The sequence below is a fragment of the Lipophrys pholis genome (assembly GCF_963383615.2).
Source record: "Lipophrys pholis genome assembly, chromosome: 19".
Classification (NCBI taxonomy): domain Eukaryota; kingdom Metazoa; phylum Chordata; class Actinopteri; order Blenniiformes; family Blenniidae; genus Lipophrys; species Lipophrys pholis.
The window spans coordinates 7,280,183-7,304,027 of NC_137647.1; the positions used below are offsets into that span (position 1 = coordinate 7,280,183).

The 23,845-nt window shown below is 39.3% G+C and overlaps 1 protein-coding gene across 1 annotated transcript; it reads right to left on the minus strand.

Moving 5' to 3' along the window:
• Positions 1-20,398: 20,398 nt before the first annotated feature.
• Positions 20,399-23,112, minus strand: LOC308124923 (C-type mannose receptor 2-like). The gene is made up of 4 exons (XM_080488317.1): positions 23,044-23,112; positions 22,523-22,845; positions 21,584-21,861; positions 20,399-21,497 (listed from the first exon to the last, which is right to left on the minus strand). Exons 2-4 carry the CDS (start codon positions 22,815-22,817, stop codon positions 21,309-21,311), a joined length of 762 nt encoding a protein of 253 aa, XP_080344443.1. The 5' UTR covers positions 22,818-22,845; positions 23,044-23,112; the 3' UTR covers positions 20,399-21,308.
• Positions 23,113-23,845: the final 733 nt, after the last annotated feature.

The window sequence follows — 23,845 nt, forward strand, 5'->3', positions numbered from 1 at the left end:
TCATTATTATTAATGTTAAATGTCGGACAGGCACACAGACACACACACACACACACTCATATAGCAATGGCGTCAGCTCATCACTTAGATCAGTGGTTTTCTAGATGAAAAATCCAGTACCCAGTATTGATCTTCAAACTGAAAAGTGACCATTTTTTTGGACTATGAGTTAAATTTTGCCATCGTTCGACGTCGTTCTTAGCAACAATGGCTTTTTGATCCTTCGATGTCGGCTTCCTCCAATCATCATGAGACAGGTTGGTTTTACTCTACTGGTGAGGTGTTGTCGCAACAGTAACCCTAGGATAAACATTTCCCAGTTTGGCTATGTTTTGGTTAATTATGTTATAAGAAGAAGAGAAATTCATGTGCGGAGGTTCAAATGAAAATGTTGAAAGTAGGATTACATTTTCTATCACCTTGTCATTTGCAAAGAACCTGTATTATTTGAAGCGTTTGAAAAGGAAAAATAACTTTGTTGTGAGGAACTCAAACCCCAACAGGAACCATTTGGGGTTTAGTGTCTTGCTATAGGACTCGAAGAAATATAACCAACTTGAACAACAGAGCTTGTTTCCCAATTGTTGAATGTAAACTTGACTTCTGTTAGTCACTGAGGTCTCATACCAGTTTGCCATGCACCATCAAAGACTGAACTCCACCGACAATAGTCACTGACACTAAGGTAGTTATTTGAGGAAAGGTGGACTATAATCAGAATGTTAGTGTTTCTAAAGAATAAGAAGCTGGAAGAAACCGTCAACATGGAGAGATGAATGAAAAAGGTTCTCTCGGGATTATCTAGTGCAGCCTATGCTTTGCAGGTACTGTGAAGTAAGTCTGACTTATTCAGATCAACAAATGGCAAGAGAAAAAAAAACACCTTTGTTTAATGCTAATAATGAAGAGTAAGCAATCTGTGCAGTAAATTTTCTTTATATCACATAAATAATGAGTAATCTTTCAATTTAGTGTTCACAACTTCCAAACAAACGTCATTATAGCAATAAAAAAACAAAACTGTGTTGGTTGGGAGATTATTATGGACATAAAATGAATTTCATTGTCATATTATAAGATTCATTTATTCAGGAAAGGGCTTTCAAATTATTGTGCCTTTACACTTTTTTTTTTTTTTTAGAAACAGTTGAGTTAAATAATAATAATGATAATAATAATAATCAATAATAATATATTTATTTATTAGTGCCTTTCAGAACACCCAAGGTCACTGTACATGTCCTGGTTGAAAATGCATTCAAAAACAAGTAAAACATATTATTACCAGTTTAAAAAAAAAACAGTCATTTGCAGCAGACATATTGTTTAAAATGAACATGCTTCTTTAAAAAGATGAGTTTGTGTTGTAGGTTTTATACCCATTCTGGTACTACATATTACATGTTAATGACTCCATGCAGGAATAATAAGCAATAAATCTAATCACATCAAACTTTCTGAGTTTTTATTCCTACATGTGTGTCAGTTTGCAGTTGTGAAGCAGGAAGATGACGATTTGATGTGAAGTCCCACCTACTAAGTTGTGATTGGGCTCCTCGACAGTCAACAACCACAAAGTCTGACCGATCAGACTCAACATGTCTGCCATAAATAAGATGACTGAACCCAATTCAGGGTTGTAAAATTGTACTTCTCATCGTCATGAATGTTAGAATTAATTTTACTTGTACATTTATTTGTTTTATTATAACTCTTAGTTACCACATTTAAACAGACGACACCCACTCTCTGCAGTAAACCTGTGAGACCAAAATGATTGTGATCGAATCCCATGAAAACAATCATTTTGTTCAAAAGAGTGAAAATCTGTGTTTTGGGTCCATGATAGCTCACATTTCCAGTAACATCTGCAGAGCATTGCTTCTTCAGAGGAGGTTTTGCACAGGGACAGAGCTGTTCTAGCGGCTCCTGGTGGCTGCACAGGTCAACTGCACAAAACCCCCACAACCAGAACTCCCGTTCACACACACAGACCCTGCATGCCCACGGCTCATACAAACCACTGCTCCACCGGTACGCAGAGCGCTCTCACAGGTGAGATGGATTCACCTGTCCTGGGAATGGAGAGGACGAGACAACACACCAGGGTAGTGAGTTAACGTCAGTGAGCTCTTAATGTGGGAACATGCAACTGATTTGGGGTATCTGGGGGGAGAACGGGAGGGGAGGAGGGGAGGTGGAGGGTAGAAGTGAGGAGCGACTGAAGCAGGAGGTGTGGCTTAGGTGGGGCAGGGTTACAGAAAAGGGAAGGAGGTGTCTTATTTCTAGTAGAAGGCTGAACGAAACATTACAAGATGCAGTATGTTGATGCTCCAACACATTTAGTAAGGATTTAAACAATTCCTGACATAAGATTGCAGTACAATATTCTGGATTCCCGGAAACACAAATGTGAGCAAATTGATTTCCACTTACTTCAGAATATTCTAAATTGCTTCTGAAAATAAAAACCTACATAAATTTAAGTGAGCACAGTTGGTATATGGGGTTCCCTCGGGTATTCTGGTTTCCTCCCACAGTCCAAAGCATGCATGTGAGGTTAATTGTTGACATTAAATTGCCCCGAGGTGTGCTGAGTGTGTGTGAGTGTCTGTCTCTCTGTGTTTGCTCTGTGATGGACTGGAGACCTGTACAAGGTGGACCGTACCTTGTCCTCGCCCCTAGTTAGCTGGGATTGGCTCCAGTACCTGATGGATGGATGGATGGATGGATGGATGGATGGATGGATGGATGGATGGACACTTTATTATTGGTGAATATATACACAGACTGATTTACCATAATACTGCAAAAACACACAAAAACAAGCATTTCACACTCGTTTCTTGAACACACACACTCTCTCGCTCACATAGCTTTTCTTTTTTTCTTCCTTGTTCTGCGACAGCGTAAACATTTCTGTTAAAAAAAATAAAAAAATCTGTTATAATGTATGATGTCCAATTACTTACAAAAATCACTGAGGCTTTATGATATAAATGTAAAATTAAACACAGAGAAGAAAGTAGAAACTATATATATATATAGGACCGTGACATTGTAAAGGTAAAAGTTTGGGTCAGGTGATACATCGAAATGCATTGCCTATTTTTTTGCAATAACATTATCAGAGCTATTACGGCAAACAAACAGCTATCCATTCATCTATTATTGAATTTTATCTAACAAAGGGATACTGGCAACGACGGGGTACATCCTGAAGTGGTTGTCAGGCAAAGACAGCTATTATACACACTCTCATTCACATTTATAAGCCATTTAGTCACCAATTGAATTGGATTTTAAATACATGCAATTCTGTACTGTGGCATAGGAAGAATCCCAACCTGGACTCAGACTCCAGGACAATGTTACTATGAGTGCAAGAGTGCTAATGCGGCACTAGAATGTATCCCCAATACTCAAACTCCGCAACCACTTAAGCGGTAGAGTTTGTGAAAGCACACTTTTACACCAGTCAGGCACAACATGACCACTGATAGCTGAAGAGAATAACACCGATGAACTCTTTGTCATGTCACTTGGGTGTCGGTGGAATATATTCTACAGCACCTGAGGAGGTGTCATCTTAACTGTATGTGACTGCATGAATAAAATCGGTTTTTATCAGTAAACGAATTCATTCCATTCCTCAGTGACACAGTCAGAAAGTTCAAGGAAAATGCCGTCTCACCAAGTGCACATGTTTTACATGTCATTTAAATATACTTTGCGCATCTAAGCAACGGCCCCAGGGAAGCGTTTCCTCTGCACATTGATGTCACTGCCAAGTCCCATGCAGAGTGTTTTTTTTGGGATCGACATGACGTTCACCTCAAAACGTGTGTGTGAAAGAGAGAAACCACACTGACTGCTTCCTGAACACTTTCTAGGGCCGCAGATTTAAAAAAAAAAAAAAGAAAAAGGGTGGTGGTGGGAGATTTACATCCACTGAACTGAAGCCTCTGGCTAAAACATTTCTGTCTTACTGATGTGGACCTGCGAGCAACATCAGCAGTCCAGATGCGTACGTGTACATGCGTGCCGGGATATTGGGGGGGGGGGGCTTTCTCTGACTGGCTGAAGGGCGATGACGCTGTGAGTCACTGACATGAAGAAAAAAACCTTTCCTGGTTGGGTTTTCCTCCGTGCTTTGCTTTTCCTTTGCACACACACACACATTGCATACTTTCCCATCACGTCTTACAGACTTTCATGTATTTCCTCCGAATGAACCGCCTGAATCTTCGCACAGGTTCAAGTTAGACTTCGCACTACAATATCAAGAATCTGGATCACGGAGGTGTGCACTTTTGCTCCTAAAAGAACACAAAGACCCCACAATGTCAGCAATACAAGACCATAAACACACGCTCCTCCTCCCTCCTCTTGTTTCCCCCCACAATGGAAAAAGCAGGCACACCGTCGCACAAGCTGCTTTTGGTTTTCAAACCCCACAGATTTTCTTAGACGCTCGCAAACCGACTGTCTCGGCAAGTCATTTCAGTGTCACTATGTTTCAGTTTGCACGAGCAAATGAAAAGGGAAAATATATGCACTTTAATAGTTCATGTTAACATAAACACATGTCTGTCGTTTCCAACATTTGAGGTGAGAAATAAGCTGTGCCGCTGCTGAATCGCGGCGGCGGACAGCCACTCCCCATGCATACACTTTTAATGTAAATCTCAGGCTTAACCTGAGTAGTTCTGTGACATTAAGAGAATTAAATGCAGACTCGCCTATTTTTAAGATATTGAAAAAAAAACCAATGTTATGTAGCCCTTAAAATCAAGAAGAGTTCGCAACTCCCCGTGACTCTTTGGAAGAAGAAGAAGAAGAAGAAGCCATGTGGGAACGCAAATATTTAAAGTCTGCAGAGCCTGAATGGAAAACTGATCTGTGGTCAGATGAATCAACAGTTGAAATTCTGTTTTTGGAAACCATGTCCAGTGTCTCCTGCAGATTACCGAGGAGAGAGGCCACCTGCTTATCAACACGGAGTTCAGGAGTCAGTATTTCTGCTTCTGGTCACATGGAGTTGCATTAGTTCCTAATGACGTGAGCAGTTCCCACATCAGACAAGGTGTTACAGAGGCGTTAGTGAGATAATTGCTAACTGTCTCAACTTTACACGTATTGCTTCTTGTTTATGTTGGCCTTTTTTTTTTTTTTTTTTAACACGGGAAAGTAAATAGAACAAAATGAGAGGTTAGACTGGATCATCAAAAAGCAGATCTGGCTGCACACATCACCCTCTGACTCCTCCTATTCAGGACAACAGTGGAAAATGTTTTCGTCATGGTCGAACCAAAGTGCTTTAAGGCTGAGCGTGTGCGCCAGCTCCTCCCTCTCCTCCGTCTCCTCCTTTCTCACAGGGTGTGTCTTTTTCACCCCGAGCGAGAGAACTCCCCTGGAATGTGGGATGAAGCGAGACAACCCAAACCTCCAAACAGCCGAATGTCTTTGCAAGTTATAAATATGTGTGTGTGTGTCTGTGTGTGCTTCCATTGTGAAGTAAAATAATCCTGAAGCCCCGAGGGAAACATTTTAAATTCGAGCTCTTGCTTTCAGGAGCGTTCAGTTAACAACATATACATCTGAAGATAATGTATGTTTTTTTTGTTTTGTTTTCTACAGGTTTCTGAAAGGTCTAAAGAGCTACTTACACAGAAATTAAGTTAGCCTTTAGGGCAGAAATCTAACACTGCACTGACTACTAGAGTAGTCCAAAAAAATCCAACTCCTCCTAATTCTATTCTCCCTAATTCTATTCCTTTTACCATTCAAATGAACATCCTAAAATATTTTTTCAGCTGATTAATAATACGAGGTGACTCCTAAGTGAAATATTACCATATTTTGAGTTATTTAAAAAAAAGAAGTAAAGGTATGTGAAAATATATATATATATAATCAAATCATACCCATCTATTTGAGTGTATTTGACTTTCCTATTTTCTCAAGCCTGTGCGTTATTTTTTTTGTTTATGCTTATTCTTATTCTTGTGTATTGAACATGCTGGTTGAGGCACTACACGAACTTTGTTATATAATGCAACTAAACAAACAATAAACCAACACAAATTATTCTCATTATTTCTTGAATAATCCTATTCTTATATCAAATAATGTTACCCGACTTCCAACGTGTTTGCCTTTGGTTCCACTCCTGTTGTCCTTGATTTATACTTTATCGCATTGCTGTTGTCATAACTAATCCAGCCACTAGAGGTCACCATGAGTCGCACCGAGTTGCTAAAGAAGGTAGAGCTGGCCCTCCCGACTCAATATCTATGAGACGAGTAAAGACTAATCATGATTAATGATAACATCCAGGAGCAGCCCACTCCTCCCTTCAGACCACCACCCGTTTCTTTAGTAAATCCTCATCACTCGTTCCTCAGTGTCTCTGCTTCGTTTTCTCTCAGCCTGTCTGTGCCTGCCTCCAACATACTTCAAGTTCCAGCCCACTTCTCCTCTTAATAGTTTCCCCCCGCTTTTTCCCCTGGATTTCTACCTGTAGGCTTTTCACACTTTCTGCAACACATTATATTCACTTATGTTTTTATTGCATGATTTGTAGGCTAACTAAAAGTGTAAAACATACTCAGTAAAATTTGAGTTCACTAAAATGTAAAAATGGCACATTGGCCACCCGGGTATGTGTGTACACACACACACACACACACACACACACACACACACACACACACACACACACACACACACACACACACACACACACACACACACACACACACACACACACACACACACACACACACACTGGTCTGACCTCTGCCTACACAGACACATAAAGACAAGCCTGGACAGACATCACTGTGGATATAAGGTCATGCTTGTATAAGAAAGAATATTAAATCATTCATGAGATATTTCAATGTAAAACTCGATAAGTCCTTCTAACTGAACTCAGACTAAACAATTCAGATGTATTTTATTGTGATTTGAACCTACAGACCTTTTCAGACATTTCTTTCATGGTTTTAATGGTCTGAAGCTTATTTGGTTTAAACCGCAGACGATGAACAACAAGATATAATCTATTATAACAATTAATGTGTCAATCATTATTAACCCGCTGTGAAATCCATGATCATTTCCTCCCTCAGTAGTAAAATGATATCAATTATGTCAAATGCAGCACTAAGAAAGGACGCATAAAGACGAGTATCTTCCACAAAAGCCATATTATGGTGCTATGATGTACTCCAAACTGAGCCCGAGTGTCTAAAATAATCCCTTGGATTATCATTTGGATTATTTTCACACTTTTCTGAGGATTTTTCACAATTGAGTGTGTTTAGATTCAGGTTTGTGGTTGGCTTCTGTCTCACATCACTGATCACATAGAGCTGAATCCATGTTAGTCGACCCCCATTATCAGCCATGCTGTGAATGCTGATTGCTAAAAGATAAATGCACACTGACAACCTTGAACGTGTGGCAGGTTATCAGGGTGCATGATATATTGAGTAACTGCTTTTAAACCTAACAAACAGCAAATGAGCCCAGTCCTTTGGATCTGGTTTGTTCTACTCATGTATTGTAATATTCTTTTCAGCTTTTAGTGATGTTGCATTTCTCGCTGCAACTACTGAACATTTTGTTCTCAATAACAATAAATTCTACTCAATTCTATAAAGTCAGATCCACGTCATCTGCGATGTGGCCACGCAGGGATCCAGTCCTCACAGTTGCTCCCATCGCTGGATACGCTCACTTTGGATTCCACTTTTATGAGAATGGTTTACACTTGTTTTATTGAGAACTCTTTTAACTTTCAACTTCCTCTGCTGGTTTAGACTTTTATCGGGCAGGAATAAGAATAGACTGTCGGGCAATGCCAAAACTTGCTGGCGCAGTTCTTCACAACTTCACTTCACTAAATGAGGTCAGTGAATTACCTACTTTTACATCTAAATGAATGCTGATCAATTTACCTATTGACAGGATAGAAATCAGTGTAACCCTCATAATATATCCGCTGACTGGCCTAATGTTCAGTCTTCACACTATAGCGACACTAAAGCAGGCCAGGAATGAATGAATATATTATTTTATTACAGTTACAGTGCCAAAATTGAAAAAGAAAATTGGGGAAAAATGTTTTGTAATAATTTTGTAAATAAATTGTTTTTTGTTAAACATAAGTTACTCTTCTTAATCATTTCTGATTTCAGTCTTTTTTCTTTTTATCATAACCATGAATTATTTTACATTTCAATATTTTTGAGGGGCACAACAAAGTCGTTGCTAAGTCCATTCCATAATATGACTGAATGAAATACATCTATATTTAACATTAGTTCTCAGACTCCGTCTTTCAAAAGTGTTTTCTTTCAGATTAACTCAAAAAGTAAAGACTGATTATGTGGCAGGTTCTGATCAATCAATCAATCAACCTTTATCTGTAGGGCCCCTGTCATTCAGTGAAAAACAGCATAAAGTTTGTCACATGCTCAAACACAGAGCCTCACCCATCCACATATTGTTCTACCCATCCACCACTCAGGAATCATGACAATACACGTGTGTCTATCATCTGCATAAGCGTGAAAGGTGACGCCATGTTACCTGGCGGTATTTCCACGTAAACAACATGTATCATGGTGAGATTGAGCTTTTGGTTGTAGAACTGTACGGAGATAGAGATAAAGTGTGGCATGCAACTCAACCAAAGATTTTATATTCTAAAATTGTCGGGATTGACTGTTTTTTTGTTTGTTTGTTTTTTCAAACCCCTATGTGAACAACTTGGATTATCTAATCTGAAATAACTTGAATCAGAGTAACAACATTTCTCTCCAGAATAATGTTAGCTATACCCCATAGTTTACATCATTTCTGTAGCCTTCAGCGTGCATGTTTTCTCCCACATGCACTCTTCAGTTTTGGGTCTCAGTGTTGTGTGGTGGAAAAACTACAAACAAGGAACGGCAGATACTTTATTGAACACTCACAGTTAATCTCCTTGTAATTTGGCCGAATTAAAATCTGGTTTGGTCCACAGGTGAGGTGAAAACACATACATTTTGCAGAATGACATAAAGCAGATCTCTCTGTCTCAAAATTTATTGCATTGCATCTATTTTAAAGTTTTATGATCACAGTGGGTCTGGATCTCTCAGCTCTGTCAGTGATTTCCATTCAAAGCGCCCCCTAGTGGATCCCTGTTTACGCCCACTGGTCACACACGTGTACAGTTTCCTCCAGTTGGCTCAGCAGCAGCCCAGCAGCCACAGACAGGCTCAGCCGGGCATTATGTGAGCCTGCAGCACGACGTGGACCCGAGTCCCACCAATCAGGTCACTTGGCGTAAAGTCCGGCTCTATTTTAACTGGACGTGCTGTTGACCTCAGAGCTTCGAGCTCCAGCTCCAGGCCGCCCTCGTGTAATTCTATGTTGCAGTAATGAAGCACACGGTCAAGTCTACTTTCAGTAACACGGTTTTCCACACATGGTCCATGTTTTTTACTTCTTCTTTCAGCTTTATTCGACATCAAAGAGGACAGAGACACTTACAGGCGTAGAGCTTTTCCTCAAAGGTCACGCTGGTCGGAAGTTTGAAATTATTATTTTTTTTTTGCAAAAAGGGCTTTTTTTCAGTTAACAGCTTTTTACGCCCAACGTAAAGGTTTTGATTTATATGGTAAACAGATAAGTTTTTACATATAATCAGCTACATGTTTAAATCACATTAACAGCCTGTAATAGAAATGTGTGTTGGAATGAAAATATTCATTGTTTTACCCTTTAATTGTTATATATATAGATTTTTTTATCAGTATGTCTTTTAATACATCTCTTTTCCCACCTTCTCTTTGCTCCACTGCCCTGGCGGATTGACCACAGGTACTTCATCGCCTCTGTTCGTCATAATCTCCACATAAAAAGCCTTTGAAGGCCTCGCCTCCTCCTCCATCTCTGATCTCCTCCATTAACACTCCTCCCAGCTCCTTCAGCTCACCGAACACCACCTGGATGGGATGAATCTTTCTCTATCGTCGCTCCACAATCTGGAATATCTCCCCAAACCGACCTCCTAAAAAAACTCTCCAGTTGCTGTTCTGCATGTTTTAGTAACAAACCAATAACAAATCCCTGATTGTAATCAGATGTATTAAAGCTGGGAGACTTAAAACATGTGGACTTTGGTTTGATACCACTCATCTACTCCTTATATCTTTGATTGGTTTAATTCTCTATCCACTTTCTAATCCAGGACAGTGTGGTGCCGGAGCTGATCTCAACCAACAATGGGCAAACGCAGGGTATGTATCAGTGTTTCTATGTGTTTGTCCTCTCATGCACTGATACACACATTGTCATCTACAGGCAAAATGAAACTGGGCTACCTCAATGAACTCCATGCACGCACGAGAAGAGGACATACATTTCACACAGAGACTACAGAGCTAACAATACATAATAATAATATGCATGTTGTACTAGCTTTCGCACCAAGACTACATTCTTAAATTAAAATCTTATTTAAGTATCTAACTTACAACCAGTACTTACGTTTGGTTCCACATTGGAATTGATCTTTTCCTTTTACTCCATCTCTTGTTTCTTCACATTATTATGATGTGTTTAGATGTGTATAAAACGGGCTGCTATTGGCAGGTCTTGTACAATTGACACTTATGATAAGTGAATCTGACATTTGACGTTTGTGCGCTCACTTCATCTATGCAAAAAATCCTGTTACTTTTATGCTCGGCTTAAAAAAAAATCCTTTAATAGATGTGTCTAGCTATCTATTAGGAACAGAAGATTATATGGATATAAATAAATAAAAAGATAAAGGAATAGCACAATAACGTCCCTTTAGTTCTGGATTTGATGCACCGAAACCAGGTGCAGTTTGAGGGGACTTTAATATTTCTCTGTCCCATTACTTGTACATGTAGGCTAATTATAGCTACAAATAGCATTTATTTGTTCCATCACATTGCAAATATAAAATATCTGACATTCATTTATTATTCCAAATAGCCACGTGAGCTCTGTGCTCAACAATGACTGCTCCATCACAATGTTTTTTTTCTTACAGACACAGAAGAAAACAAGAACAAGCTTCGCAGCACCTCCTGCTGATGGTGTCTGAAAGGTCACTGCACTGCTCCAGCACAGCTGCCCTGACAGGCAAAGAAAAACAACGCAGCCTCACATTTGAAAGGATGACAGACAATTTTTTTACTACAGTCTCACAGTATTTACAGACTCCAAAGAAATGGGACAAATGGGAAACCATGTACGACTTTGTTCTTTATATATGCGGACGTATGGAGCTAACTCCAAGTGGTAATTTTGCATTTTATAGTTGCTCATGGGACTATTTTTCTCCAACCTCAACACTTTGCACCCACAGTTACTTCATAAATATCCTCCGAAGGCCTAAACACATCATTTCAGCTTGGATATTTAAGAAATTAAAGTGTTTTCTTTGTATTTTGCATACATTTATTGGCAATTTGTTTGGCCAAATTATTATAAATAATTACACAATGAATTGTAGAGTGGCTCCCTGAAGATAATAACTTATTTATTTTTTCTAATTCTGTGGCATAAGCCATTATTTTTCACTTGGACTCTCATCTTAAAGCTCCAGAAGGCAAATATGATGCTTAGATAATTTTTTATTTTTTTTTCCCAAAAATGTAAAACAGCTAAAATTACAAACAAATGGCTGCAAATTAAAATGTAAAGCAATTAAAGAAAAAAAACAAGTTAGAATAAATAAACAAAAATATACATAGAAAAAAAATTATATGTATAAAAACACAAGAATAAATAAATAAATAAATAAATAGATAAATTTTAAAAACCACAGTGGTTAAAAACGAAATAATTGTAAGTTTTTACAGATTCCAGTGGTCAAATTTAAATTTCATTAAATGCAACATTTTGGTGTTATACCAAAACTCCCCATACACATTTAAAAGCTCTTACCTTCATTTTAAAAGTTAAACAAGTTTTAAAATCAATAAATAATAACAAATAATGTAATTTCAGGGTGTCATTTTGTTTTTATATTGTCAGTGTACAACGTGTTTATTATTCTGATACACTCACAAATATTGTCTGCTTACAGCTCAGTGGAAGGTTGTAGGAAGTGTGAAGGAGCTGCAGCGCGCCCTGTTGGAAGGTGAAGGATCTGCATATCTAAAACTGCAATAAATAGAACATGCAAAAAAAAACAAAAAAAACAGTATCTCCCTCACTTGGGACCTTTTCCACATCAACTCATCGCTGTGAAGTATTTAATGTTCTCCGCGGTTACCAAAACACCATGAACGTAAACGGACAAATTTGGAACAGCAGAAAAATTCAAGTTTGTGTCTCCTTTGTTTGTTTATTTTTCGACAGGCATTTCTAAAACGTTAATTAGACTTTTAAGGGAAACTCAGCGTTTTGCAAATAAATTATGCATGACATAGATTATAATAAGAGAACGCTCGAAACATAAAATAAACTTGTTATGGGATTTCCCTTTTCTTACATGGCGACTGTTTGCCTGGTCTGAGATTCAAAAAGACACCAAATTTAACAAGAATTTTTTTTTGCATGTTGCTATGTCTGCAAGGAAAGTGATTTGCATGTCACATGTAACCTCTTCCGTCTTACTATCCAGTGACCAGACTATATAAAAGTAAATTAGGAAATGCATTCAAAGTGAAAGCACAATCTATATGCGTATTTATGCAACCATTTGAATAAAGGTTTTAATTCATTTTAGTAAATTTATTACTAGAATATGAACAAACTCTCGATTGTTCACACAAGACAGCCTACGACCGAATTATTCTGCTTTCATGTTTTCATCCTGACTCATCTTCTTTAAATTGCTTCGATATTTTGGATTTCATTGTATTTGTATCTGCCTTTCGTATTGCCAACTGTACATGTACCATCCCGCTTCATGTTTCCTTCCTTGTGTTCTTCCTCAGATTCTGACTCTGTCACAAACTGAGATTTCCCGCTCTACATTTACACTCACAAAAAACAACCTAATTGACAAGGACTGCATGCACACCTGGTTCAGAGCTACTATGAGCATGCCAAACCTGTAGGGGGCAGTGTAACGAGAAGCATGAAGTCATGATAGCCAGAATCAGAATCCTGGAAAAAATTAATTGTGACATAAATCTCCTCCTTCCCTTCTTCAGATGTAAATGGAGAGGCAGAGTTTTTTTTAATTTATTTTTTGGTCTCTATTGTGCCAGGAGTTTTCAGGAATCATTGTTTGTGGTGACTCGTAGCTGCGTTTACGTGTGAATGGCCAAAACACAGAGAAATATCACGTTTTTTAAAAAAAATACTAGAGTATGTGTGAATGTGGCCTCAGGCTCCTTGATTTTCCCTCCTCGTGTGTGATTGCTGCTCCCCACCCTGATGTGTTTCACCTGCTCCTGAGTGTGTGATTGACTCCACCTGGAGACAGAGGGGTATAAACTGGGCGTCTTCTTTGTGTTCTGCTTTTTGTCTTTGTCTGTAGTTCATTAGAGTCTCAGTCTGTGTCTCGGTGTTGTGATTTCCAGTTCTTTTGTAAACACATTTATCAGGTTAAAGTCTGCTGGAGCGGCGGGCTGTACGGTGGCCCATCAAGGCCAAGATTCATTATCTCTGAATTATTGTAAATCAGCTAATCAACAATAATCAGACAAGAAGTGGGACAGACACAGGGTGAATTCTCATCTACCGAGACTCTTCTGTGAGATTCAGGCTCTGTAAAGAGACTGATCATATAGTGAGACGGCCAATCACAGAGCCTCAAAACCGAACCAGACACCCTCCATTGTTTTTCTCACGGACAAACAAGTCATTTGAATCCTTATGGCGTTCCAGCAGGATGCAAAGTAACAGCATGAATGTATGGAGACACCTCTTGAGGACAATTACACAATCCTTTTATTGATCAGTGATAACATGTTGCAAAGCTTTTTTCACACGCTACAAATTTCAAACAATTCTAATTTCACAAATTTCAGCTTCTATGTTCTATATGGATATAACATAACAGAGTTTAGAAAGTGACAGACTATTTGTAAGACAATTTTTTAGATTTATAGTATAAAATCCAGGTATGTATGAGGAGACTTTGAAAACCGAGGCAAGAAAAGAAAGGGTACATTTTCTTTGTGAAATCATTCCAGGTCACACTCAGTTCATTCAGGTAAAATGTATCACCGATCCCTCTCTACTCTCCTCCGGTGTCCCCCAGGGCTCTGTCCTAGGCCCCAACCGCTTCATTATATATCTACTTGCCCGTATTTTTCATAGATATAATATTGAATTCCACTGCTATGTGGGTGATAATCGGCTCAATACCATCTTGAAGCATGTTTTTGTTTAAACAAGCATTTTCATGTTAAACAATGCTGCACATCCTGAATGATTTTCAAGTTATTACATAGTTTTTTATTTATTTTTACAGAATTCTAACATGTTCTCTGTGTACAATGAACTTGGGTGTCCTGAAAGCCACTGATAAATACAGGATATTATTATTTAAAATCTAAAGATAAACTTTAATTTCTCTATATTTCTGTTCAGTCAACGCCGTACTCCCAGTAGGCAACAGCCTGCTTTTTCTGTTTAATCTCTAGTTGACATATTTTCATGCTGTTTGACTTCTGATTCAGGATTTGACCCGGAGTAGCTCGACTCCCAGTTGCATGACTGTATCTAGTTGTGTTTTACCAACTTTAAAACTTCGAGTTGACTGGAGCTATACAAATACTTTTAAAGTCCAGTTTTACTCAGTGTACAGCAATAATTAGTAGGGATGTCCCGATCCAATCGGTAGATATCGGATCGGGGCCGATATTAGTGATTTGTGAGTGATCGGGGATTGGCAAATCCAGCCGATCACCCCGCCGATCTAAAAAAAAAGAAAGAAGGCGGTCCGCAACGTCACATAATAACCACAACAATCACGGACTAGAAGCGCCGATCGAGCTGCAGAAGCTAGAAGCAGGCGGAGCGGGGCCATAGACCTATAAAACTAGAGTTATATATAGTGGTTTATGTGTTTATGTGCAGAAGTCTACGTCTAAATTTCTACGTGGTCTGTCTTCTTCTGTGTTTTTGTTGTGTTTGGTGAGTCACAGCGCCCCTAAAGGCCTGGCATGTGTACTACATGCCCTGAAGCCTCGTGTTGAGCCGTGTTCATAGTGAGGTGTGGACGGAAGTTTTTTGGGAGAAGGCCAGGGAGTAAAAAGATCGTTTTTTGGTCAAAGAATTTTGATTCAATAAATGAGTTTTACAATAATTTCTAGCTAAACAAAGCTTCTGCCAATAGTGCTTTTAGCTTCAGACATCTTAGTTGCTCCAAAAATAGACTGTTCAGTATCTTTGCAACAGCAATGTGAGTATCGGATCGGGAAAGTATCGGTATCGGCCGATACTCAATTCTGAAAAATCGGATCAGTATCGGGGGCAAAAAAGTGTGATCGGGACATCCCTAATAATTAGTTATTTTTATTTTTTAAATATCATGTAAACATAGAGGATCAGACATCTTTACACTTTAAAACCAAGAAGAGTCTGACAGACTGTTCTGTTCTGCATGACCCGGTGGATTGAACTAAAATAAGTACAGGAATAGTATTTGCCTCAAACGCAACACTGAACTTCTAAATATCTTAGCGACCAACCATATTTTTACAAACGTTCTGATAGATTTGGAAGGACAAAACGTTTGTATGCTCCACACACAACATCTAATCGTTTGCAAACCGATCTTAAGACAGAAACTCTCGCGCACACTTTGGGAGGAATTTCAGTGTTTCATTGAAGTACCTACCTACATGTATTATCGGTTTTATTTCATCGAAAGATTTTAATGATGTGAATGCCAGCTCTCTCCTAAAAAAGTATTTCCAAGGAACGTCTTGGTAAAATAATTAAGAGGCCTGATTTCCTGGGAGCCTGTGTAAAGTTAAAATCTGAAATCAAATCATAATCACGAAGTAAATTGAGCTTTCACTCTGTTTCTCTGGTCGTTCATTAAGAAAAACGCCGTGAGTGACATCACGCATAGACAGGAGTATTCAAATTAGGTTTTTGCGGGTTTCCGACCTTGTTTACATGAGATCATTAAGATGGAAACAATATCGCTTCCATGTTCATTTGCTTGCGGTCACCATGCAGGGATGGTTGTTAAACATGCAAACTTTAGGAAATCAAGGTCAGAAAAGTCAAGAAAAGAAATCTGGAATTTGGACTGAAGTTCAAGTACTTGAGGGGGACGTGCTCAGTGACACGCTACCACGGATTTAAACTCTCTTGTAGCACAAGAAGTTCCTTCTTTCTCTGCAGTCCCTGGTGGTAAAGTTAGCCGTCCCTGTCTTCTCAATGACGCCGCAGGACCGTTCTGCCGGGCAGCTTTCAATGTCTTTGTAGAGCATCGGTTCTCGATCCACCCACCACCAATGACCAGCCAGGAAACGCAGGCCCGTCCACACCTATCAATATTTAACAAAGATACATGGCAAAGCTTTAGAAGAGGAGCGGCATCACAACATAAATGAACGGTGGACAACTCCCCCACCTCGTCAGTAGTGGCCTCCTGCGCTCTCTGTCTTGCAGTGATGTGGTCATCGTTTGTGATCAGAGAAGCCAGGTCATAGAGAGAGTTCCGGTTTGGAGGATCGTTGGTGTCCCTCAGTGACCTGCAGTGGGCTAAAGCCTCCTCCCATGTTTTATTCTCCCTCACCAGAACCAGCTTCTCCTCATAACAGTTGACAGTGCTTGGAGAATCACATGAATCAGTCCTCCATTTACTTTGACTGTTTACTTTAAAAACACAGTTCTGGTTATTTGTCGGTTCTGTAAAAAAGCAGAAAAGGAAGAGTGAATAAAATGCACGTTGAGATTGGAGGCGGATCAAACCAGCAAGTCTTTGTTTTCGAGTGAAAGTGGTCCACATTGATCTAACTGGCTGGTTGTCGGTTCCCGTGGTAACGGTTCTATCATCACTAAAATGAAGTGGTGGACAAGAGAAAAGGCAACAAGAAAATGACAGTAACTTTATGCTTTCCTCATTATTGATCATTCAAGACCCTGTTCACAACAATGATTACAGAAAACAGGTTTGACAAAACTTCAATTTAAAATGGCAACATTTTGAAAATGATGACTGTACACACAGAAACTTACCATTGTCGTCCCAGGCGTAGTAGTTGGCCGTCTCATCTCCATGTGACCACTTCCACTGACCAGTTGTATTTTCTCGAAACAGGCCGAGCCAGCCATGAATCTTGATAAAACGCTGATTGTCCTTTTCATTTCTGATCGTTAGCAGGTCTGTGTGGTACTTCCTGCAGTGCTTCTGTGCAGTTTTCCAGTCGATGGGCTCAGAATAATAGATAAGTTTCACCATGGTACGCTCAGGTGCCCAGGTTTTACTCCCCGACAGAGAAAACAGGAAGAGAGAGAGGAGGAAAAAACACATTTTGGTTTTTGTGTTTTTTCACCGAGAATCTGAACATGGAGAGATAAGAAAAAAGTCCCATTACAAATCTAGATAAATTGCATATGTGATCAGTTAAGAAAAAAAATACTTGTAGTACACAAAAAAGACAATGTAGAAAGGTATTATGGTTACTATAAAAATCGGGCTCATTTATTGAAAGCATTTGCTTGATTGTGTGAGAATAAGACAGAGTGCGACAAAGCAAAGTAACTTTATTGATAAACGCCGAAGTTGTTCAAATTACAAAATGAGACTGGAATTTGAGGTCGGCAAGCTGATTGGTTTTTCTCAGGATAATTTGGGTTCTTCTCTTTTAACAATCTCACCTTGTATGCGTTGCCTCATTTTTGTCTTTTTGTGTCTCTTCACATTAAATTTCTTGATCAAGGCAAGGGATTGGTGATAGATTAGGAAGGTGTATGGGCTTCCCATCTTGTCTGTTTGTCCCATCCCTTTCTCTCCTCCATCCCCTCAACCCAACCAGAACAGCAGAAAGCTGCCAACCCCTGAGCCTGGTTCTGCAGGTTTCTTCCTGGAAAATGTCGTTTTTTCCTTTCCACAGTTGCTGATGTTTGCTCTTGTGGATTTCTTGGATTTTTTCCTGTAAAAGTTCCCTGAAATGACATCGTTGCATTTGACGCTAAATTAATAATGTTGAATCAAATCAAATCGAATTGAATTCAGAGGTACCACAATGATTTTGGAATTATGACTTTAAAAAAAAGGAACTGCATTGCAGTGCATTTGTTCATTTTGTTTGGAAAGCAAAGTGCAGCCAATGCGATATATCAGGACAGAAGGCATTTGCCATTTAAGTCTGACCTTGGGCGCTAATCATCCCTACGGATGAACTTTAGACATGCCTGACCTAAATAATCAAATCTTCTTTGATGAATAAACGGCATAATTTCCATTCAAAATGCAAATATTTGGGGACATCATTTGCAGAAGAGCATTGATTTGACTATTATTCATGGCTCATGATCAAATTAGATGATGAATTATTTGCAATACATAAAAAAACAACTTATCAATTCAGTCCTCTTCTTTTTTTTTTTTTTTTGACATAGCATTGATGATAACATTGATAGGCACTTTCAAAGAGAATAAACATGGTGGTTAATGGTTAATGGTTACACACGGGCTCAAAGTGAGCAGCTGCTGTAATAGAAATGTACATTAACTGTTCCCTGCATAGAATCCAACGCACTGCGTCATTAGAGCTATATCTGAGTGCGCGGTTCTCCCCTCGTTGCTTGAAAACAAAATGTCCTTTGTAAAAAAAATTTTTGCCTTCTAAATCTGAGCGTTGTAAAAAAAACAAAACAAAAAAAAAGTAGGATTGTTTGGGACCAATCTGCATTGTCTCCAGTGTTCACCAACACTAAGATGATATTCGAGCCAAGAAATAGTTGTTTATTTTACATGTATATATTGAACCTGAACCTTATTCAATGTCCTTTTTTTCTGGCAAACATGTAAAATGTCCTAAAATAATCTGTCGTGGTTTCATTCTTCACATCAAGACAAAGTCAGACGTGCCGGAAAATGTTGCATGCAACTTCTCGGAAGGTTGTTTCTTCCTTCTTCTTTAAAATAAGTAAAGAAATCACAGAGATAAGTCACATTTATGGTTCTGCTTAATGGTGTCGGAGTGTCTCAATCTTTTCCCGGTGAGTGTTCGGACAGCCTTTTACTTCAGCCACATTTTCAAGTTCCAGTTTTCCCCCCAAATTTTACATTTTCAAGCTGTAAACACTCCGTATAAAATCAATTCCTCTGGATAAACCAAGTTTATCTGTGGTATAAAGGAGTCATCTGAAAATGTTGCACCCATGCTGCGAGGAATAGATTGTGGTAATCTAAAGCAGAGAAGATGGAGAGAGACACTCACCTTCAGCAGTGGCTTCAGTCGAATTCAAAAGATGATACTTCTTTGTTGTCGCAGCCAAAATAAGTATCGTTGCACTCTTCAGAGCTCATATTTAACACTGCTGACAAGTCAACCCTCCCCCTTTCTTCATCTTCCTGTCTCTGGTGTACGGAAGAGGATTAGGGCTACCGAAGAAAAAACTAAAAAAAAAGGTGAATTCTTTTTAATTATTATTATTTCACTTTGAAAGACAGAATTGTGAGTTTATTCCCAGAATTTTGTGTTTGAATTAGAATTCAGCTGGGAAGCATATGAGTGCACAACATAAATAAATGATGTTGCCAGTTTTAAAACAAATTAACTCCAGGAATTTTCCTTGTAATTAAAATAATATATATATCCTTTTCCAGTTTTTTTTCTACTCTATTCACACCTGTGTTGTGTTGATAATCTGGTCACATTTTGTCTTTGTTATTTCTAGATTAATTCTTACTGTAAACCATTATTGGATAAAAATGTGTTGTAAGAGCGATGGCTGTTAAACTTTCAGTGTCTTGCGCTGATATGATTTATAAGTTACTGCTTGTGGGCTGCCGGGCTTGTTCGAGCCCGACGTGTAACAACGACCCCAATTGTTATAAAATATAATGTAACAACACCCAAAATGTAATAACTGGTCAATAATGTAACAAGATTGAACAAGAATTAGAATGTGATCTTAGCATGTTTCATGCTTATACATTATTTTGTAGTGATGATTGGAGAAGTGGATTACAGATTATAGAGGACAGAAGACTATAAATTACTCAGGCAACAGCAATCATACAGAAATACCATAAACTATATATAGATACATGTGGAGAACAAATAGTCCAAACTTTTGGAACTCATTTTTTCACTGTTATTCAAATTGAAGCAGGTCAAGTTGAAGTTCATTGACTCACTGCTGGAACGTCCATATGGCGTTCCAGCAGGATGCAAAGTAACAGCATGAAAATATGGAAACGACTCCTCTAGATATTCATACAATCCTTTTATTGCTCAATTAACAACTGTTGCCAAGCTTTTTCAATGACGACGACAACCATCGACCAACTTCATGTTCAAAAGTTGCAGCTTCTATGTTGTATGTCAAAACAATATAACCACGGGAAGTGACACAAAGACTATCTGCAGGACAGTGCTGGGATTGATAGTTGAAATTCCAGGTATAAATGGACAGACAATCGCCAACTGTGAACTAAGACAGCATAATGTGTGTTTCTGTATTCTTTCAAAAGTAGTTTCAACACCAGACTCTTGCAAGACGCAGCAATACGCAACACCTTTCATTTTAAGCTCATCAACTGGTTTGCCGTCAGAAGAACTACTTGGCCTCAAAGCACACTGGCATAAAGAAGCTGAAACTCAAAAGAGAATCGATTTGAGAAATAGATGTGAGGCTCTATTCAACAAAAGCGGAACAGGACCAGTATAATGCACTCCATTCTGGGTTTTATTCTATTTATCAATTTTGGATCATGTGAAGGCCAGCTTTCTCCTAAAAAAGAGTATTGTCAGTATAAGGGGCCTGATTTACTAAGAGCCTGTGGAGACTTTGCTAAAATGCACTCTTATGAAAGTAAATTGAGCTTTCACTCTGTTTCTCTGGTCGTACATTTAGAAAAACGCCGTGAGTGACATCACGCATAGAGAGGAGTATTCAAATGAGGTTTTTGCGGGTTTCCGACCTTGTTTACATGAGATCATTAAGATGGAAACAATATCGCTTCCATGTTCATTTGCTTGCGGTCACCATGAAGGGAGGGTTGTTAAACATGCAAACTTTAGGAAATCAGGTCAGAAAAGTCAAGAAAAGAAATCTGGAATTTGGACTGAAGTTCAAGTACTTGAGGGGGACGTGCTCAGTGACACGCTACCACGGATTTAAACTCTCTTGTAGCACAAGAAGTTCCTTCTTTCTCTGCAGTCCCTGGTGGTAAAGTTAGCCGTCCCTGTCTTCTCAATGACGCCGCAGGACCGTTCTGCCGGGCAGCTTTCAATGTCTTTGTAGAGCATCGGTTCTCGATCCACCCACCACCAATGACCAGCCAGGAAACGCAGGCCCGTCCACACCTATCAATATTTAACAAAGATACATGGCAAAGCTTTAGAAGAGGAGCGGCATCACAACATAAATGAACGGTGGACAACTCCCCCACCTCGTCAGTAGTGGCCTCCTGCGCTTTCTGTCTTGCAGTGATGTGGTCATCGTTTGTGATCAGAGAAGCCAGGTCATAGAGAGAGTTCCGGTTTGGAGGATCGTTGGTGTCCCTCAGTGACCTGCAGTGGGCTAAAGCCTCCTCCCATGTTTTATTCTCCCTCACCAGAACCAGCTTCTCCTCGTAACAGGTAAAAGTGTGTGTGGTCCCACAGGGATCAGACCACCATTCTTCTGAATTAGGGCGTGTAAAAGCACAGAAGTTATTCTTCTTTGGTTCTGTACGAAGGAAGAAAGTGCATGTTGAGATTGGAGGCAGATAAAACCAGCACGTCTTTCTTTTTAAAGTGAAATTGGTCAACATTGATCTAACTGGATGGTCAGTGGTTTTCGAGGCAACTCTTTTATCATAACAACAATGTAGTGGACAAAAAAATGAAAGGGAAAAATAATTAGTGTACATTCTATAACTCATTTGTTGTACTTCTAGACACTGTTCACAACCACGATTAGTGGAAACACACTTTCAGAAAGGCAACATTTTGAAAATGATTGCTGTACACACAGAAACGCCTGAAACACTGAAAATGGCAAGATGTTCACGTCAGACCACCGGCTGATGTTGAGTTTTCGATAATACAACCACCCACGTATGCTCGTCATCCACACCAACCAAGCAACCAAACCCCCCCGCCAAAAAAATCTACCTACCCACCCGCCTACCAACCATCAAGCCAAAACAAGAAACCTACCTACCTACCTACCTACCTACCTACCTACCTACCTACCTACCTACCTACCTATCACCCAATTGTCTGTTGTGAAGCACTTTTTGCTTAAAAACAGAGGCCCTTGCTTTGCCCACAGACAAACAGTCTTAACTAGAAAAATAGTATTGAAGCATTGAAGCAACAACTGAACTCGGTTACATGCTGCTTACCATCTTTCTCCCAGGCGTAGTAGTTGGCCGTCTCATCTCCATGTGACCACTTCCACTGACCAGTTGCATTTTCTCGAAACAGGCCGATCCATCCCTGAGCATGGATAAAACGCTGATTGTCCTTTTCAGTTCTTAGCGTTATCAGGTCTGTGTGGTACTTCCTGCAGTGCTTCTGTGCAGCTTCCCAAACCACGAAGGAAGAATAATGCCTTACTTCCACCAGGGTACGCTTAGGTGCCTGGGTTTTACTCCCGGACAGAGAAAACAGGAGGAGAGAGAGGAGGAAAAAACACATCTTTGTTTTTGTGTTTTTCACCGAGGATCTGAACATGGAGGTAAGAAGAAAAAAAAAAAATCGCATTACAAATCTAGATATATTGCATACGTGAAGTTAAGAAAAAATGTTTCTGAGATTCGAACTCTTTCATTTCATTCTCCTTGACTTCTCCTTGTCGTGTCTGATGGCTGCACCCTGCCCTGATGTGTCTGTCGCCTGTGTCTGAGGGTGTGATTGTCTTCACCTGGTGGCTTTGGTCCAAATTGAGCTTTTCTTGTTTGTCCTTGTTTCAGTGTTGGTTGTGTTCCTGTGATTTCTATCTTCCTTGTGCTGCAGGCTTTTTTCTGTTTCTCGAGAATGAGGGGATTAACATTTACAATGCAAATACCTGGTGACATTATTTACGTTAAGTGCATTGATTTGACTATTGTTTGAATAGGTCATGAATTATCTTAAATGACCAAATCTATTGAGTTCCAATAATATCCAGCGCCAATGACAATATAGCCATTTCAAGGCACTTTTAAACAGAGAAATCAAACAATACCACGTGAGCAAAGAATGTACATATATATGGACTGTGTCCAATATTCACAAACACCCAAAGGACATGAGGGTGACAAATTATTCTTTATATAAAATTACATGCTGTACGACATAGCGTCTCACACTTTTCTTAGAGAGCGCTGCATGCATGAAAGTTTACTTCAGTCACGTTTTAAAGGAAGAGACTCTTAAGATAAAAAGCAATTCTTCAAATCTAGACACAAAATGTATCTGTCTGTGGGGGGCGAAAAGGAGAAATCTGAAGTATTTGCAACCATGCTGTGAGGAATAACTTGTGGAATAGCGGTGACGATGGTTGTGACACTCACCTTCAGCAGTGGCTTCAGTAGTCCTGTTCAAAAGATGGCACTTCTCTGTTATCGCAGCCAAAGTGCGTTTTATTGCGTCGTTCAGAGCGCTTACCCATCACAGTATACCAAAGCCCTTGGCTATATATGCAGAATAAAGCTGTCATCCATGACCTTCACTACGCTCCAAGT

What these genes read in the sequence shown, in the direction of transcription:
- LOC308124923 (XM_080488317.1), bottom strand. Translation starts at nt 22,817, where the DNA reads ATGTGTTTTTTCCTCCTCTCTCTCCTCCTGTTTTCTCTGTCCGGGAGT. An exon ending in CTACGCCTGGGAGAAAGATG is followed by an intron (nt 21,862 to 22,522) that starts GTAAGCAGCATG and finishes TCCTTCGTACAG; the next exon opens with AACCAAAGAAGAATAACTTC. An exon ending in AGGAGGCCACTACTGACGAG is followed by an intron (nt 21,498 to 21,583) that starts GTGGGGGAGTTG and finishes AAATATTGATAG; the next exon opens with GTGTGGACGGGCCTGCGTTT.